We start from the raw sequence: 19,063 nt of genomic DNA on the forward strand, positions 1-19,063 counted from the left end.
CCTGATGCAGAGGGCTTAAGTGGAGAGCAAATGCTTTGAGAGTGATTAGGGCAAAGAATGTATGGATGTGCTTTACACAATTGATGTATGTATATGTGTGGATTGTGATAAGAGTTGTATGAGCCCCTAGTAAAATGTAAAAAAAGAAAATGATTAGGGCAAAGAATGTACAGATGTGCATTATACAATTGATGTATGTATATGTATGGATTGTGATAAGAGTTGTATGAGCCCCTAATAAAATGTTTAAAAAAACAACCCAGTAACACTAAAAAAAAAAAAAGGAATTGAAAACAAAAGAAAAATGGAATTGAAAGAAAGCAACTTTTTCCCAGAACTTTTTGAGGGTCCCTCATACTACCCTGTTTTTATTTATTAATTACTAAGTTAAACAAGACTTTCATTAATAAGGTGCAGGGGGAGGGGGGAGTGGGGAGGGAGGGGGAGGGAAAAAAAGGAAAACGAGCTGATTCCAGGAACCCAAGTGGAAGGTGAATTTTGGGAATGACGAGGACAACGAATGTATAAGGGTGCTTTACTCAATTGATGTATGTATGGATTGTGATGAGTTGTATGAGCCCCAATAAAAAGATTTATTAAATTTAAAAAAATAGGTAGGGATATATAAGTGAGCATATGTAGACTCTCTAACACTGTTTATAGACTAGGTATTTTAAGTGTCTACTAATACTTCTAGTCCTAAAGATCTGGCAGAATTCAAGCAGATAGTTTATTAATTAGTCCTCTGTGGCACGGTAATAAAAATTAGCTATCAGAAAATCAAGGTACCCTGGTGGTGCGGCAGGTTAAGCATGAAGCTGGCAATGAGCAAGGTCTGTGGTTCAAGATCACAATACCATCCACTCCATGAGAGAGAGGCTGACTGTTCCTACCAAAAACTTAGCTTGGGAAACCATAATGAGCAGTTCTGCTGTCCTCTAGGATCACTGTGACTTGGAATTGCCTTGAAGGCAGTGGATTTGGTATTTGGTTCAGAGAAGAAAACTTTGAAGGTGTTGGTGTACTTCTACATTTCTTACTCTTAGCTTCTAAAAGGGGATAACCAGTTTAGAATACAGTAAAAACCTTTCAAAGGACAGCCAGAATCACTTCTAAGGAGTACGTCTGAGACTCTGAGTACAGCACACAGTTAACACATTTAGTTGGAAGTTCAAGTCCATAGAGAAGTGCCTTAACAGGATAATCAACTTTATGGCATGGTAATTAAAAAAAAAAACTAAAAAAAACCCAAAAAAACCCAACCTCACTGCCACTGAGCTGATTCTGACTCTGAGTGACCTCACACAACAGAACAAAATAGGTCCTTTGGGTTTCCAAGGCTGTCACTCTTTAAGAGAGCAGAAAGCTGTCTTTCTCCTTCAGTGACTGGTGAGTTCCAACTCCTAGCTCAGGGCTAGCAGCCCACTGTGCAACCCACTAGACCACCAGGCCCACTAAGGAATAGTTGAAAGCACAAAACAGAAAATTGTAGTCAGACATCAAATGCTAATATATTACGGATTCATAGTCACAATTCCAGAAAAGTCTTTAGGGGAACAAAAGTACCTATCCTTTTTTCCCTTTAAAATAAGTTTATTGGCATATATTTCACACACCACACAATTCAATTATCAGAGTTGTACAATCAAGTAGACATGTACTATCAAATCTCCACAATTTTAGAATGTGAGAATTCTTAAATGATTTTATTGGGGGCTTGACAACTATTATCATAATTGACATACCCATCCATTGTGTCAAGCACATTTGTACATTTGTTGCCATCATCATTTTCAAAACATTTTCTTTTTACTTGAGCCCTTGCTATCAGCTCACTTTCCTCCACCCTCCCCCGCCCTCCCTCCATCAAAAACCCTTGATAATTTATAAATTATTATTGTCATGTCTTAAACTGATCGATGTTTCCCTTCACCCACTTTTCTGTTGTCCATCCCCCTGGGAGGGGGTTATATGTAGATCACTGTTCTCCTTACCCTCCTGGTATCGCTCCTCTCATTATTGGTCCTGAGGGGTTTTATCCCTCCTGGATTCCCTGTGTTTCCAGCTTTTATCTGTACAGTGTACATCCTCTGGTCTAACCAGCTTTGTAAGGTACAATTGATATCATGATAATGGGGGGTGGGGATAAGTATTAAAGAACTAGAGGAAAGTTGTATGTTTCATTGGTGCTACACTGCACCCTGACTGGCTCTTCTCCCCATGACCCTTCTTCATAAGGGGTTGTCCAGTTACCTATAGATGGGCTTTGGGTCTCCACTCCACACTTCCTCTCATTCACAATGATAAGATTTTTTTGTTCTTTTGATACCTGATCCCATCGACACCTCGTGGTCACACAGCTGGTGTGCTTCTTCCATGTGGGCTTTGTTGCTTCTTAGCTAGATGGCCGCCTGTTTATCTCAAGCCTTTAAGACCCCAGACTCTGTATCTTTTGATAGCCGGGCACCATCAGCTTTCTTCACCACATTTGTTTACATACCCGAGTACCTCTTATAGTCCAAATGCATCTAGTAAAATATTGTGGGAAGAATAAAATTTCACAATATACTTTATAAAGATATTATAATGAATTGCCTGAATCAACATTGATGTGGCTTCTAGAGCTACTTATAAGGTATTTCAGATATTCAAAATATTAACGTTACAAACAAGGAACTATGCTTTCTAGGCCAGAGACTGTGATGAAAACTGTAAACCATCCCCTAGAATCTGAATGCCAAATCTTCCCTACAAAATTAAAGATTTTTTTTAATGGCCAACAAATATTTTATTAATCATTTGGGCAGTAAATACTTATGTGCCCACCTTGCACATAGAAAGGTATGGAAAAATGAAGAAAGCAGTATAAAGCCTAATGGGACTAGGCAATTGTTTCCTGAGTTGACCATACTTACTGAAGGGCTCTGTCGCAGTTAAAAGATTTTTATTTTTAAAGGTAGTAGACTTGGCTTAAGAACACAATGGTTAAAAAAAGAAAGAAAGAAAACAATGGTACACCATTACTATTTGTGCAACTTCAGAAGTTCAATTTCAGTGTTAGGTTCCCCATTTGTCAAACTGTCAATAGGTAACCTTACAGCACTGCTTCACTAATCAATCAAATGACTGGTTCCTGAGGAAGCTTCAGGAGGCAGACAGATAGGTAGAATTCCATAAGTAGTACTCTAAAAGGGAAGATTTTATGACTATAAATTTTGTTTTTACGTAAGCAAAAAAAAAAGTACTTTTACTACAGGAAAAAGAAAAGGGGTGTGGGTGTAAAACAAAGGAAGTGATCACATAGGAGCAGAGAGAAAGAGGAGGTGGTTATAACCAAAGGCACAATCATTTAATAATAAAGGCAAGGAAAATTAATAGATGGTTAATGTAATGTTACACATTGCACTGGGTAAGAAGTTAGCTGCACGAGACCTCCTGTACTTTTCAACAACAAATGATGCTACTTTTGAGAACGAAGGTGCAGCTGCCCCGAGCCATGGTATTTTCAACTGCTTCATATGCAATAAGGAAGCCGAATCTTCAAAGTATCATGAACTGCCAAAAGAACCAACAGATCTGTCTTGAAAGTAGTACAGCAAAAGAAGGACGGCCAGAATGCTCCTTAGAGACAAGGATGACAAGACTTCATTTCACATACTTAGAGCACGTTATCAGGAAAGACTAGTCCTTGGAGAAGGGCAACATGCTTGGTAAAGTGAAGGAGCAATGAAAAAGAGAAGGCCCTCAAAGAGACGGACTGACCCACTGGCTACAGTCCTAAGGCAGTTGTGAGGATGGCCAAGGACCCACTGGCGTGGTGTTCTGTTGTCGCTAAAATGAGTCAGACCGACTCAACGGCACCTAACAACAACAATGCAATGTTAGACTAAATTCAGAATAACACTATTTTCCTTCATGCAATGCTCAGACAAAATGATTAAAGGAGCCAGTTCCCCTACTGAACTGATGTCTTTCACTAGAAGTCTCATGAAGGCAAGAGAAAGACCCTGGCTTGTTCCTCTTTATATCCCAAAGCAAGCATAATGCTTGCTAAGTTTTGAAATATTTATTAAATTTAATTGCCTATATTCAGTAATAATTTAATAAATATCAAACAAAAAACAGTAACTCACTCCTTCCGAGAGTGTGGATATTCAAAAATGCACAGCTATCAAGTGGATTCTGATTCATGGCGACCCTACAGGGCAAAGTGGGACGGGTACTTGGCCATAAATCTTTCCAGGAACAAAAAGCCTCATTTTTATCTTGTGGAGAGTTACATCATCAGGATATGAATTCAGGTTTCCCAAACTTGTCAAAGGATATGAAGTTCTCAGAATGCTTAGCTACGAGAATGCTTCAAAAACTATAACCAACCTAAGAGGAGCTCTGAGAAAAGGAAGCACTGCTAAAATATCAAATCACAACAAATACCACCAATCTATAAATGTAGTGGCTTCTGAAGAGACGATGTATGGTCTCAAAACAATTTTCAATTAGTCCCATTGCCTTGTGGATTAAGTTATCATGAAACAAAATAAATAGCATGTACACAATCAAGTAACAGAAAATATTAAGCATATATGTGTCAGATACTGCACTAGGTGCTTTTATGATGATGGCTCTCTATGCAAATAAAAATACTATAAGGGAAATTGTCTCATGTTTTGAATCCAATTATGATATTAAAATAAAATCCAATTTATGAATGCCATGATCATAATGTCTATGAAGTTGGGAATCAAAATTCAAATCCAAGTTTAACTTCAAAAGTTCTTTCTCTTTAAAGATCCATATAAATATATATTGTCTGCTTCAAATATTTGACAAGGCATCTCATGATATCCTGTGGTTCAGATTGATGTGGCTAAAGGCAAAAAAAGTTAGGAAATTTTTAATGCTGGAATAACCACTTTCATTGAAGACTTGTGCCCACTAGGTAGTGGCTCATCAGGAGTCAGGGCGGTGAAGTGGTTAGGCATTGGTCTGGTAACTGTATAGTCAGCAGTTTGAAACTACCAGTAGCTCTTCAGGAAGAAAGCCTGTAAAGAGCTAGTCTCAGAAACCCCAAAGGGTAATTCTACCCTGTCCTGCATGTTCACTATGAGTTGGAATTGGATCAATGGCAGTGAGTTTGAGTGTGGAGGTAGTAGCTCATGGTCTTAAGGGGTTTTCTGCTTCTACTTCATTAATATGTGTAATACCCTGGCCGATAAACACATGTGGGATTAATTGAAGGGCAGAGGGATAAATGGCTCAGTGAGCCTCACCTTTCTAGTTCTCGGGTCTCTTGTTTTGTGATGGTCCGACCAGGGTGCAGCTGCCTTAGCCAGTTCCCTGCTTCAGCTGGGAAGGCTCATTTCCTGTAAGATATCCCTGAAGAGACCCCACATGGACCTAAGCCGATGCAGCCCTGGGTGCTGGAGCAACCGTGTGGAGACCCCTGCCAGCACTGGAATGCTCGACTTTCCTCCGGCAGTCAGGGTCATTGTGTATGTTTTGTGAGATGGAGGAAGACTTTGTGAATTGGTGCCAGACAAGTAGGGCTTGTGGGCTTGGGGAGCACTGGGTTGGGATGTTTTCTTATGTGCACTTAATCTTTATATAAAACTCTCTCTTATACATGAGTTTCTGTGGATTTGTTTCTCTCAAGTACTGAGACTAACACACCCTGCTAAAAACTGCAATTCTCATTCAAGAGGAAAGACAAGATGTAATCTGAGAAAACAAAAACAAAAACTCTCCACTCTAAGGTTCTACACTAAGGATTTATGCACTTCTGGTCATGTGTTTCTGGATTATAGTAAGACTTGCTGCATAGTTCTGTATGTGCCTTCTTATTTACCTTAACATCTTTATTATAAACCAGATAAGAACATTGAAGGCATTCTTATCAACTTTCTAGGTAACAAATTAAAAATGGATACTTAATCCGGACATTAGGGATCATGCCTTACTTTTCTTTGCAGCCCAGGCCTAGGATCCAATGCAATGCTTGACACAAAGAGGTGCAATCAGTGTTTCTTAAATTTTAAAATCAAGATTTGAAAGGGCATTAGTAGGCTTAACTGTTGAAGCAAGGACAAGTTTAGAGTAAAAAATATTAGGGATTTTTTTGTTTTTAATGGCAAAAAAGCAGAGAATTTGAGGGATAATTTTTTAAAGCAAAAGACTAAACCCAGTATTAATACACTGTCCGCAAGCTCAGTGTTAATCAATGTGATAGTTCACAGAATCTTTTGAGACTTCTTACAACAACCTATGAGGTAAACTAGTTTTATTAACCTCACTATACAGATGAGGAAACAAGACTAAGCTGAGTTACGTAATTTGCTGTCCCTAAAGCTTATAGAATCTTTTTCCAACTTAACTTTCAGAAAAGAATTCTCAATAGGGCAGACAGCCTGCATATGTCGATGTTCCACTAAACTACACAAGGAATCCCTTTTACAGCTCAGTGCGTCAAGAACAGGAAGACAAGCTAAGAGTGGTGTCTAAAAGAGGTAGCAAAGTGATGAAAGGATCTTAAGAAATGTCATAAGAAATCCAGTTAAAGGGACCAGAGCCGCTTACCCAAAAGAAGACTAAAATGAATGTGAGCTCTACCTTCAACCATCAGAAGATGTCATTTGAAACCAAGATTCAGATGGTAGAACTAGCACTACAACTCCAGGGACACAGATTTTGGCTTTCTTGATACATGGAAAAACTTACTAAAAAGTAGTCCTGTCTCTGTGTTAACTTAGGTGAAGGGGAATAGCCTACAAAAGGGAGAGGAGGGGGAAAAAAGGGCAAAATGGGGAGGATACTGCAAGCTTTTAGGATGTTTCATAAATTGCTTAATTGTTGAATACAAAAATGATTTGAAATGCACACCCTACCTAATTCATAATTAAAAGTTTCTAAATGAAAAGCAAGCAAGCAACAACATATAAGTCCTTTCTAAAAATAAATGGGATAGTGTGAGTTTCTCATTTTTTATATCAGCTCTTCTCACTCTAAGATGTTCAAACAAAAATGGGCAATCATTTAATGGGAATATTAGACAGGAGACTAAAGCAGTGAACCATAAACTCTTTCAGATTCTAGTCAGTCTTAAGATTACCTAACATACAAACACTTAAGAGTGTACTTTGTAAATGTGTAGTTTACAAAGTTAAGCTTTGTGGGCAAGATTGTATCTTCTGATATAAGATACAGAAACAGATTTCCCCTCCATTTGAAAATCAAAACCATACAAAGTTGACTCATTGGTCAAAGTTCTCTGGGGGGAGAGGGAAGCTTAGGAAAGATGAGACAAATATGTAAGAAAGAGAATTTGGCTTCAGTACTGATACTATACACTGGTGTGCTACAAAAGCCTCAATTCTGTAATACAAAGGGGCTTAAAAGAGAGCTCATGGAAAAAATTTCATTACTGTCTTTTAATTTCCATTTTTCCATGAACTTTTCAGTTTCCTTATATAAACCAAACACTCTGATCAGTTCCATGAGTATTAATATTAATACTACTTCTTTGATTCAGAAAAGCTATCATAAATTCACCCTCTTTTTGGCTTTTCTCTCAGATGTTTACAATTCTTAACTTTCAGCTTTCAGGATATTTTTAGAAGTCACCATGAAGGAATAATTTTTAGGTTGAAGGGTTAATTATCATTTAAAAATAATTCAATTACAATGGCTTTCTTCTTTATGGTAAATCTGTAGCACTGGGAAAAATGCTAAAGGGGTTGTATACCAATATCCAGAGACTGTAAGTTAATTGTTCAAGATCGAAAATCACATCGAGCTTCAAATCTGAATTTGTAGCACTTAAACACCATGACTTACTGTGATGCCAGAAAAATCAATCACTTTAACCCAGTCTGCTTCCTCATCTGGTGGCCTGGTGGCATAGTGGTGACACACTGGTCTGAAATCAGCAAGGTCTCAAGTTCAAAACCACCAGTCACCAAGGGAGAAAGACAGGGCTTTCTAATCCTGTAAACAGTTAGTCTCCAGAAACTCACAGGGGGAGCTCTCCCCTGTCCTATAGAGTCGCTCTGGCTCAGCAAGGGCTCAATGGCAGGAAGTTTGGTTTCCTTATCTGTAATAATGGTTCTAATAAAATGATCCACCTTAAAGACTATTGTAAGATGTAATTTGTACAGTAAAGAACTCACTGAATGTTAGCCTTTTCCTATACCCAATGAATTTGAAAACAACCAAATGGTTATAAGTATTTATACTACAAATGTCTCTCACTAGGGATATTCAAAATAATGACCATAAATTGTTAAAACTTTATAAGTGCTCTTTTACAAGCATTTTAAGAAGAAGGGGGGGGGCGCAGTTTCCTGTTATTTCCATTTGCTTTACAAGGAGTAAAAATAGAACATGGAATCAGAAGCTGGGCATCTTTGTAAATTCTAGACTCAGTAGTTTAATAATAGCACCAAACATCAAATGTCACAACAATTAGGAGACTGGGTGTTCTTTTAAATAGCATCCATGTTCTTACACCTTATACAATCACTAATTAGGATCTAATGAACATCTGAAATAGTAACAATAAATACAGAGAACTTACACTGGATCAGGTACTAAGGCAGCGGTTCTCAACCTGTGGGCCACGACCCTTTCGGGGGATCAAACGACCCTTTCACGAGGGTCTCCGATTCGTAACAGTAGCAAAATTACAGTGATGAAGTAGCAACGAAAATAATTTTATGGGGGAGGGGGGCTTACCACAACATGAGCTGTATTAAAGGGTTGAGGCATGAGGAAGAATGAGAACCACTGGACCTAAGGGCTTTCATACATACTTTCCCTTAAACAGCTATCCTATCATGTAGGGGCTACAATTATGCTCATATTTTAACAAAGAAATTCAGGCACGGATTATTCAAGAAACTTGCCTAGGTCAAACAGCTAGGTAAACCATGGAGGTAGACTTTCCTGCCTCTGACAAAATGGATCAAGTTGGATTTTTCTTTCAACACAAGCAAACTGATTTCTTGTGGGTAAAGAAAGGGATTTACAACGCCCTCAAAGACCTCCCTTGGCTGTCAAGTAATAATTGTTACATTTTTAAACTCTTTAATACCATCACCCACAAAGCTTTCTTTGGGGGACCAATTATTTCCATCATGTTTCCATGCGGCCGACCAGCTTCGTCGGAGTGACCCTCCAGTCACACCCGGCAGCAAAGAACGGCGGAACCCGCAGAAGCAAGGCGTCCTTTCAAAAACCCTTCAGAGGGGGACGTTTCGCCAATCGGAACGTTACTTGCAGACAGGACAAAATGGAACTTGCATAAACACTTAGTCATCAGTAAGCGCCTAAGTTACAAATCACCTAGTTCGCAAAACTCAACCCCTCGGCCAAGTTCCTAATTCCAAAAGGAAGAAAACGGGTTGACGCTCGGAGCCCGGGGGGCGAAGGCACCTGGGGCCCACGCGGAAGCGCATCTCCGGGGGAAACTCGCCCAGCGGAGGGGGTACCCCGCCGCGCACGTCACCGCCGGGAGAGCACCGGGGGCTTTTCGGGGCCCTTCCCACACTGTCTCCCCGCCGACCGACACGCGGGTTCGCGGACGAGAACCGCAAGCCCAAGGCGCCAGTGACAGGCCGGAGATGCGCTTGCCGCGCTCCGGGGGCCACGGCGGCGACGCTCACACCCCGGAAAAGCCCGGGCCGCCCTCCACGTCCGCACCTGCAGCGTGGTGATGTGCTTGTCGTTGAACTTGTTCTCGCAGTAGCGCAACACCAGCGACGTCTTCCCCACGCAGCCTTCGCCCAGCAGCACCACCTTGAACGAGTAGGCTCGCCCCGCCGCCGCCCCGCCGCCGCCGCCGGCCGCAGCCATGCCGTCGCTTCCCCGCCGCCGGAGCCCCGGAGCCGCGCCGCGCTGCCCTCAGCCCCGGCAGCACCTTCACCGCCGACGCGCACGCAGCTCCCTCCGGCCCGGCCCTGCGGACGCCGCGCGCCGTCCGCGCCCCTCCTCACAGCGCCGCCCGGCCGACTCCAGTCAAGTCCGGGAGCGAAGCGCCCGGGCAAGCGCGTCAGGAACACCCGAGGAAAAGAGCGAAGAGGGTGCCTTCTCCGCCTCCCTCTAATGGCGTCTCCTTCCTCCTACGTCACACGCGACGTCACGTGACCGCCGCGGCCCAGCGCTGGCTGGCGCCGGGGCCGGAGGAATGCATCCGGGCGCGGGCGGGGCTTCGGGGGGCGGGGCCTCCGGGGCCTCTTCCGTGGGTGGAGCTCCCGAGGGACGCGGAGATTCTAGGTGGTGGCCGCCGCTGCCCGCCTGCCTCCGCCACCCTCCGGGGGAAAGAGCCTGCAGAACGAAGGGAGCAGTCTCGGGAGGCAAAAGCACGGCTCAGGTGGAACGTTGAACAGCCCCCCCACGTCGTTCTGGTCCTGGGAATATTCGCGAGGCTAATAACTCAGTGGGTTCGGCCTTGGGCTAGGTGCGCGGTCAGCGTTTCAGAGCCCGCAGGGCTTTCAGCTCGCGGGAGACTTGTTAGGTCGATTCCAACTCGTAGCAACCTGCCGGATTGCAAAGATGCTCAAAGGTGCTGATTTGCTTTGACCTGAAGGGTGGCATTGCGTGACAATTGACTCAATGGCAGTGAGTTTTATATGTTTGTTTCGAGTGAATAACCTCTCTCCCAGGGCTCAGGGTAAGCCACATCTAGCAAGGAGTCCTTCCGTTTCTTGGTATTATGAGTATGTATGCATATTTCTTTCTAGGATCCCAAATCCGAAGTTATTGAACCTTATCCAGTTCCACAGACGGCTGGGTTTCCAACTCATTTTCACCTCTCAACTTAAACTTGGAAAGTTATCCCCTGGGCGCATGGTTTCATTAACTTCCCATTGTCCCCCCCACTAACCTATTTAATAATAACAATACTCTTTAGAAAGGCGATCTGGTGGTATGGTAGTTACACGTTGGGCAACGTTTTAAACGGTCAGCAGTTCAAAACCACCAGCCACTCCTCGGGAGAAAGTTGAGGCTTTCTACTCCCGTAAACAATTACAGTCTCAGAAAGGGCGCAGTTCTACCCTGTTCTATAGGGTGGCTGTGAGTCAACATGACTAGATGGCTACATACTTTTCAGAAAGGAGCTCTAGCGGTGTAGTGGGCTGAAAATCCCAGGATCTGCAATTCAAAACCACCAGCCACTCTGAGAAAGACCGAACTTTCTACTCCGGTAAAGTGTTGCAATCATAGAAACTCAGAGGGGGCAGTTCTGTCCTGTGGATAGCGGTGAGTTTTATACAAACTTCTCAGAACTAGCCTCCAGGCCAGCTGTGGGAGCCCACTCGCCCCTCCACAGGAGAAAAAAGAGATTTGCTGATCCTGTGAAAGAACATTAGTCTTAAAGTAGAAATGCAGCAAACGAGAGGAAGACCCTCCACAACATGAATTGGCACAGCGGCTACAAAAATGGGACTCCAGCATCATCGTTGTGAGGATGGGTCAGGTTCAGGGAGTGTTTCATTCTCTTGAACATAGGGTCTATATGAATCAGAAGCAACTTGAAAACATAACAAGAGCAACAAAGATTTAAAGACTGGGAAGCATAAAAGGGCAAATGGCAGTTGTACCCAGACTGATAGGATCTCTGTGAAATAGGAACAGACCTAATAGCGGTGAGTGAGTGAAACTTTTCCAAAAGAGCTGCTTGTGAGTAAATGGTCAACGAGTAAGCAACAAGGCCTAGGGTTCAAAGCCACTGACTGCTGTGGGTGAGAAAGTTGACATGATCAGCTTCTGTAAAGATAGTCTCCGAACTCTGTTGCTTCGTAGGGCTGCTACGAATCAGAATCTCTTTTTGTGGTAGTGGGCTTTGGGTTATACTCTTCCAACCACCTGACACTATACTTTGCCCTCGCCCCAGGTATTCAATAACATAGATAAGTGCCTTACTAGGACTTAACCTTACTTCCCAGAAGTTGCTTTGCTGAGTCTCTTCTCATTTGGTTGTAGGTTTGATAAGGGCAAGAATTGTCTCTGAATTGCTTGCCTCTGAATTCCCAGCCCCCAGAGCCAGACACATAATAAACCAAATCATGTCAATTGCCATCAAGTTGCTAATGACTGATGGAGTCAGCACTTTGTAAGCACTCTAAATATTTGTGGATGACTGAATGACACAGCTTAAACTCGTAGGCCCTGGCTCCCCAGGTTTTCTGGATTCCACGAAGCTTCTGATACTGGCTTGATCATTACTTATATTTACTAATATGCCTCCCATTCCTTTAATGTAATCTAATTTTCCAAGAAACCATACTAACCTTTCTCAAACTGCAACTAGAAATATGTTGTCAGTTGGGTAAATATGCTCCATATCCTCTGACTGTTTATACACATCAAACTTAATTAAACACAACACAAAAATCCCAGTACATTCTTCCATTCACAAATATTTGAGGGTGCCCACTGTATGCCACACACTGAGCTGAGCAATGATTGGAGGTTGAAGTCCTCCCAGTAGTGCCTCGAGAGGTCTAATTATCTATTTCTGAAAAAGCAGCCATTGAAAGTCCTGTGGAGCAGAGTTCTACTCCGACGCACGTGGCGCTGCCACGAGTCAGAATCCACTTGAAGGCAACTGGTCTGTGAGTCTCTGCGTTATGTAAATAGTTAATATGCTCAGCTACTAACTGAAAGTTTGGAGGCCTGATTCCACCTGGAAGGACCTCAGAAGAGAGACCAGGTGATCTACTTCTAAGAAATCAGCTACTGAAAACGCTACAGCCCAAACGTGGAAACAACTTAAATGCCCACCAGCAGTTGAATGGATAAGGAGTATGTGCGACATAGAATGGAATGCTATTAATCCATTAGGAGAAATGTAGTGTTGAAATATGCCACATTATGGATGGCGCTTCAAGACAATAATGTAAAGCACTCTAGAAGAGACGGGAGAAGAAGGCACAGATAAGGTCTGAAAGGACCCTTAATCAAATAAAGGGTTTTAATCAAGGGGAATGAACATGAATAGATTAACATTTTTAGAAATCGCTGTAATTTGAAAGTAAATTACAAAGGACAATTTTTTACTGCTTTATTTATTTTTTTATTAATAAATCTTTTTATTGGGGCTCATACAACTCTTATCACAATCCATACATACATCAATTGAGCAAAGCACCCTTATACATTCGTTGCACTCGTCATTCTCAAAATTCGCCTTCCACTTGGGTTCCTGGAATCAGCTCCGTTTCCTTTTTTTCCCCTCCCCCTCCCTCCCCGCTCCCCCCTTCCCCCTGCACCCTTAATAGATTATAAATAATTATTTTATCTTATCTTACACTGCCCGGCGTCTCCCCTCACCCACCTTCCCATTGCCCATCTCCCTTAGAGGAGGTTACACATAGATCTCCAAGATCGGTTCTCCCTTTTTACACCCCCTTCCCTCCTGGTGCAAAGGACAATTTTTTAAAATCATTTTTTGGGAGCTCTTACAGCTCTTATCACAATCCATACATACATTCATTGTGTCAAGTACATTTGTTCATATGTTGCCTTCATCATTTTCAAAACATTTTCTTTTTACCTGAGCCCTTGGTATCAGCTCATTTCCCTCGTCCTCCACCATCCTTCCCTCATGAACCCTCGATAATTTATAAATTATTGTTTTTATTCATGTCTTACACCGACCACTGTCTCCCTTTACCCACTTTTCTGTTGTCGGTCCCCCAGGGAGGGAGTTAAATGTAGATCACTACTATCGGTTCCCTCTTTCTCCCCCACTTTAGCCTTACCCTCCACTCTCATTATTGGTCCTGAGGGGTTTATCTGTCTTGGATCAGGAAGGATAATTTACTTAGACTTACTTAACAATCCTATATTAAAAAGACCCTCTATTTTTGTTTTTAAAAAAACTTCCCCTGTTTTTCTTGAAATATGTTCTATGTATTCGCTCGAGACCCTTGAAAATTCATGAACACTTCAGAATTCAGATCAGCCATTCTGAATTCTACCTTAGATTGGAATGACATCTCCCTGTGACTGCCAATTCTTCCTGATTCAACCTGCACAGCTTATATCTAATTTCCCATTCTCCACGATCACCCATCACACGTGTGAAAGAAATCATGTAATCCCTTTCTAAACTTTATAAGTCATTAAGCAGGCCTGGTGGCATAGTGGCTTACAAATTGGGTTCTGCTTTAGTGAAAACATTGAAAGAAAGCCAGGAGGCCTGCACGAGAACTGGAGGCCATTTCTGTCTTAGCAGGACTGCAGAGAGTAAGGAGCCCTCGGTGAATAGATCACTCACCGTCAGTTCTTTACTGGTGAGAGTTGAGGCATGGTGGGGGGCAAATGCTAGTGCATATAGCCACTCCCCAGCAACCACCCCTCCTCAAAAGAGAGAGAAACATATGCTTGGTCTAACTGAATTATAGACTGCTATAATAGCTGAAAGATCCCCAAATAAAATTATTAAAATAAATAAATATAGTCCAAACATAATCAGGTAATGCTTATTTGTTTGTTTGAGAGGGGGAATTTCTTTGTCTTTTTAAAAATAAATCAATCATTTTATTGGGGGCTCTTACAGCTCTTACAACAATCCATACATCCATTGTGTCAAGCACATTTGTGCATATGTTGCCATCATCATTTTCAAAACATTTTCTTTCTGCTTGAGCCCTTGGTCAGAGCTCCTCTTTTATCCCTCCGCCCCCAACCCTTGTCATCCCTAATAAATTATAATTATTATTTTCATATCTTACACCATCCACTGTCTCCCTTCACCCACGTTTCTGTTGTTCATCTCCCTGGGGTAGGGGAAGTGTGTTATACTTCAATCATTGTAATTGAGTCTCCATTTCTCCCCCTTCTCTCCCCACCTTCCCCCTACCCTTATGGTATCGCTATTGCATTACTGCTCCTAAGTGGTTTATCTGGCTTGGATTCCATGTGTCAAGAGCTCTTATCTGTACCAGTGTACATGCTCTGGTCTAGCTGGATTTGTAAGGTAGAACTGAGGTCATGATTTTGGGTGGGGTGGAGCATTAAAGAATTCAGGAATGTTGTGTGTTTCATCGGTGCTGTGCTGCACCCTGGCTGATTCATTCCTTCTTTCTGACCCTTCTGTGAGGAAATATCCAATTGTCTGCAGCTGGGCTTTGGGTCTCCACTCCAGCCCCCATCATTTGCATCAATATATTTGTTTGTTTGGGGTCTTCTGATACCTGATCCTGTTGACACCTCGTGATCACACAGTCTGGTGTGTTTCTTCCGTGTGGGTTTGTTGCTTCCCTGCTAGAAGGCTGCTTGTTTAACTCCAAACCTTTAAGACCCCTAATGCTCCATCTTGTTATAGCCGGCCACCATCAGCTTTCTTCACCACATTTGCCTATGCAGCCATTTTGACTTCAGGACCATGTCATGAAGTTGAGCATAATAGAATGCCAGGTTATTAGAACAAAGTGTTCATACATTCAGGAAGTACTTGAGTAAAGAGATCCAATGCTCTCGGCTAACTTAATAATTAACATTTAAATATATGTACATTTATATATGTATATTTATTATATATCCTTATTGTTATACATTAATATACTTACATGTGTGCATGCCTATATTTATAGCTCAATAAATGTTTTTTGCCTCCTAGTTATTTCCTCTACTTATTTTTACCTTCCTTCTGTTCCACTATTATGTTCAACCTTCATTTGACTCTCAGTATTTTCTCTCAGCTACAATGTACTTGATCAAACCTTACCAGGCATTCTATGCCCTCCTTGCCATCAATTTTTTTCCAGCATACTATAGTTTTTATTTTTTTATCTTACATTTTATTTCTTTTTCTATTATTTCCTTTTTTAAAAATGTTTTATTGGGGGCTCATACAACTCATCATAATCCATACATACATCAATTGTGTAAAGCACATCTGTACATTCATTGCCCTCATCTTTTTCAAAGCATTTGCTCCTAACTTAAGCCATTTGCATCAGGTCCTCTTTTTTCCCCCTCTCTCCCCGCTTACCCCTCCCTCCTAAGCCCTTGATAATTTATAAATTAGTATTTTGTCATATCTTGCCCTGTCCGACGGCTCCCTTCACTCCCTTTTCTGTTGTCCATCCCCCAGGGAGGACAACAGGTAGTAACTGATTCCCTCTTTCCAACCCACTCTCCCTCTACCCTCCCAGTATTGCCCTCACACCCCTGGTCCTGAAGGTATCATCCACCCTGGATTCCCTGTGCCTCCAGCTCCTATCTGTACCAGTGTACATCCTCTGCTCAATCCAGACTTGCAAGGTAGAATTCAGATCATGGTAGTGGGGGTTGGGGGGAAGCATTTAGGAACTAGAGGAAAGCTGTATTCTTCATCGGTGCTACATCACACTCTGACTGACTCATCTCCTCCCCTAGACCCCTTTGCAAGGGGATCTCCAGTGGCCAACAAATGGGCTTTGGGTCTCCACTCTGCATTTCCCCCCTCATTCACTATGGTAAGATTTTTTTTGTTCTGATGATGCCTTATACCTGATCTCTTCGACACCTCATGATCGCACAGGCTATTGTGTTTCTTCCATGTTGGCTTTGTTGCTTCTGAGCTAGATGGCCGCTTGTTTACCTTCAAGCCTTTAAGAATCCAGATGCTATCTTTTTTGCACCCATTTGTCCTCAGCGATCGTATCATGGAGGTGTGCACCCAATGATATGATTTATTGTGCTTTGATGCCTGATAACTGATCCCTTCGGAACCTCGTGGTCACACAGGCTGGTGTGTTCTTCCATGTGGGCTTTGTTGTTTCTGAGCTAGATTTGCCATCAATTTTAGATTTTTTATTGTTCCCTTGTCCCTGGGTTTGTTGGCTCACCTCCCCCCCCACCACACTCCCTTTCTCCCAGCTCCTCCTCTTCCATCTCCCCACCCCCGACCCCAGCCATCTCCTCAGAATTGATTATCCTGACTATCTTATATGGATAGACATGAGAAGAAGAAAAAAGAAAAGCCTATAAATAGTTCCAAGTCTGTTTGCTAACCTTTCTGAATGTTTTCCCATCAGATCTGGTGAAGTGCCAAGCCTTGACCACTGATTCCTAAGTCTATTTTCGAGATTTCTTGGGTACTTCATTGCTTCCCCCTCTTGCTGCTTCATGCTTCGCCCTGGTGGGAGTGGGGGTGTATCAGACCGGGCACAATTCCCTCACTGTGTCTCCAGTGAGTGCTGTCCCTCGTGAAGCTGTTGGTCAATGAAAGGGCGTCGTATCTCATGGTGGGGCCCGGTCCACAGTCCTCTCTGTTCATTGGCTGTTCTGAGCAGGAATGTCCTCCTCAAGGCTTGGTGGGCCAGGATGTGGTTCTCTCTCTCTCTCTCTCTCTCAGTCTCATTCTCTCTCCCTCTCTCTCTCTTTTCTTCTTAGTTTGCTCCCGTGTGGTCTGGGCAGACTGCCACTCTCCCTGGGCTGTATCTTCAGTGCTGTCCTCTGCAGTGCATTCTCCTGGGGAGGGGGCTGACATAGCTGGAACTGGGGCCCAGCCTCACAGAAATTTCTGTTAGTGGCTGCTTCGTGCTGGTCTGTTGTCCTCAAGGCTTGGTGTTCCAGGCTGAGGTCTGGTCCTTTCCTAGCTTTCCTGTGAGTGGGTTAGTGCCCTGTTCCCCCACTATCAACATCTCCACCCCCAACACTTTTCCCCTATATTTGTTGACTGCCATATGCATCCCTGGCTTTGGTCTGACCCCTGCTAGAGAGCCTGAGCCTTGCCCTGGAATGTATGCATTTGGTGGCTTTTCTCTTATGCTCCTTGTGCTTTTTAAGCTTACCTTAGTGGACTCATGTTGTACTTGTCCTTTTGTCCTTGGCTTACTTCGCTTAATATAATTCTTCTAACTTTTCTCATGCGATGATTTGTTTCATGTACTCATCACTGCTTTTTACGGATGCATAGTACTCCATTGTATGTAAATATCAGTCTTTGAATCCATTTATCGGTTGATGGAAATTTAGGCTTGTTTCCAATTTTTGCAATTGTGAACTGCACTGCGATGATGCTTTTCATTACTTCTTGTAACTCTTATGGCAGCGTCTTCATTGCTCATATTTGCCAATGAATCATACAGTGAGTTCTGGTGACTTTTGGTGACTCATTCAGTACCAAACGTTGAAATCCAGATCGACATCCTAGCATAGCTGGAGCACCATCTGTGCAAACACCACAAACCTTTTCCCAAGAGATCCTATGCTCTTTCAGAAATGAACCAACTGTGTCAAATACATCTTGTGCAATAGTTGTTGTTTCAAGAGGTTTGCAAAAATGAAACTCATCTTTAAAGTCTCTATCATTAACATACCTCACGTAAACCAGTAACTGTGAATGGTTTGCAACATCTGTAGATTCATCAAGCTGAATGCTAAATATTGGAAGTGGAGCAGATTTAATTTCCTGGATTACCTGATCAAGAATATCAGCAGACATGTCATCTATTCTTCTGAAGACAGTGTCGTTAGATAAGGAAATCGCACTCAATTTCATAACAAATTCATCTCTTATCATAACTCAAACAATGTCTTTGGCTGCTGGCAACAGGAAATCCTCAGCAATGGTGTGAGGTTTGATAGCTCTGGCAATTCTGAGTGTCACCAAATATGAAGCTTCAACAGCTTCTATGTTGTGTTTGTGGTACTCACCACCAGTGTCTCAAGTCTGGCTTTCTTACGTGCATCAACTTTGCTTCTAAAATAGTTGGTATCCTTGCCGGCAAAGTTCAGATGCTTGCTATCAAAATGGCGTTTTCGTTTGTTTGGCTTCATAGATTCGGCTGATAGAACTTCACAACAAATAACACATTGCCTTTTCTCAATTCCTGCTGTAATTATTGAGGTTAAACCCTACTGTAAAAAATCCTCACTATATTTTCTTTTCTTAATGTTCTTCTCTACACGATCCATTATCATGGGATGGTTTGCTAATGAAAATAATATATAACAATAGCTTTAATAATACAAAAGGTGATACATGGCATAGTTCAGTCAATATAGTTCATTAAAATTTCCTATGATTTACCATTCTCTGTGCTGTTTTTCTTACATACATGTTACTATCACA

General features: G+C 42.3%; 1 protein-coding gene across 1 annotated transcript in view; it reads right to left on the reverse strand.

The window, feature by feature from the left end:
• Positions 1-10,123, reverse strand: part of RAB21 (RAB21, member RAS oncogene family) — a 41,358-nt gene extending 31,235 nt beyond the window's left edge. The window contains exon 1 of the mRNA XM_075551272.1: positions 9,694-10,123. Coding sequence (XP_075407387.1) covers positions 9,694-9,846 — 153 coding nt within the window. The 5' untranslated portion in view covers positions 9,847-10,123. The remainder of the gene's footprint in view (positions 1-9,693) is intronic.
• Positions 10,124-19,063: the final 8,940 nt, after the last annotated feature.

Source organism: Tenrec ecaudatus, chromosome 6 (assembly GCF_050624435.1).
Source record: "Tenrec ecaudatus isolate mTenEca1 chromosome 6, mTenEca1.hap1, whole genome shotgun sequence".
Taxonomy (NCBI): domain Eukaryota; kingdom Metazoa; phylum Chordata; class Mammalia; order Afrosoricida; family Tenrecidae; genus Tenrec; species Tenrec ecaudatus.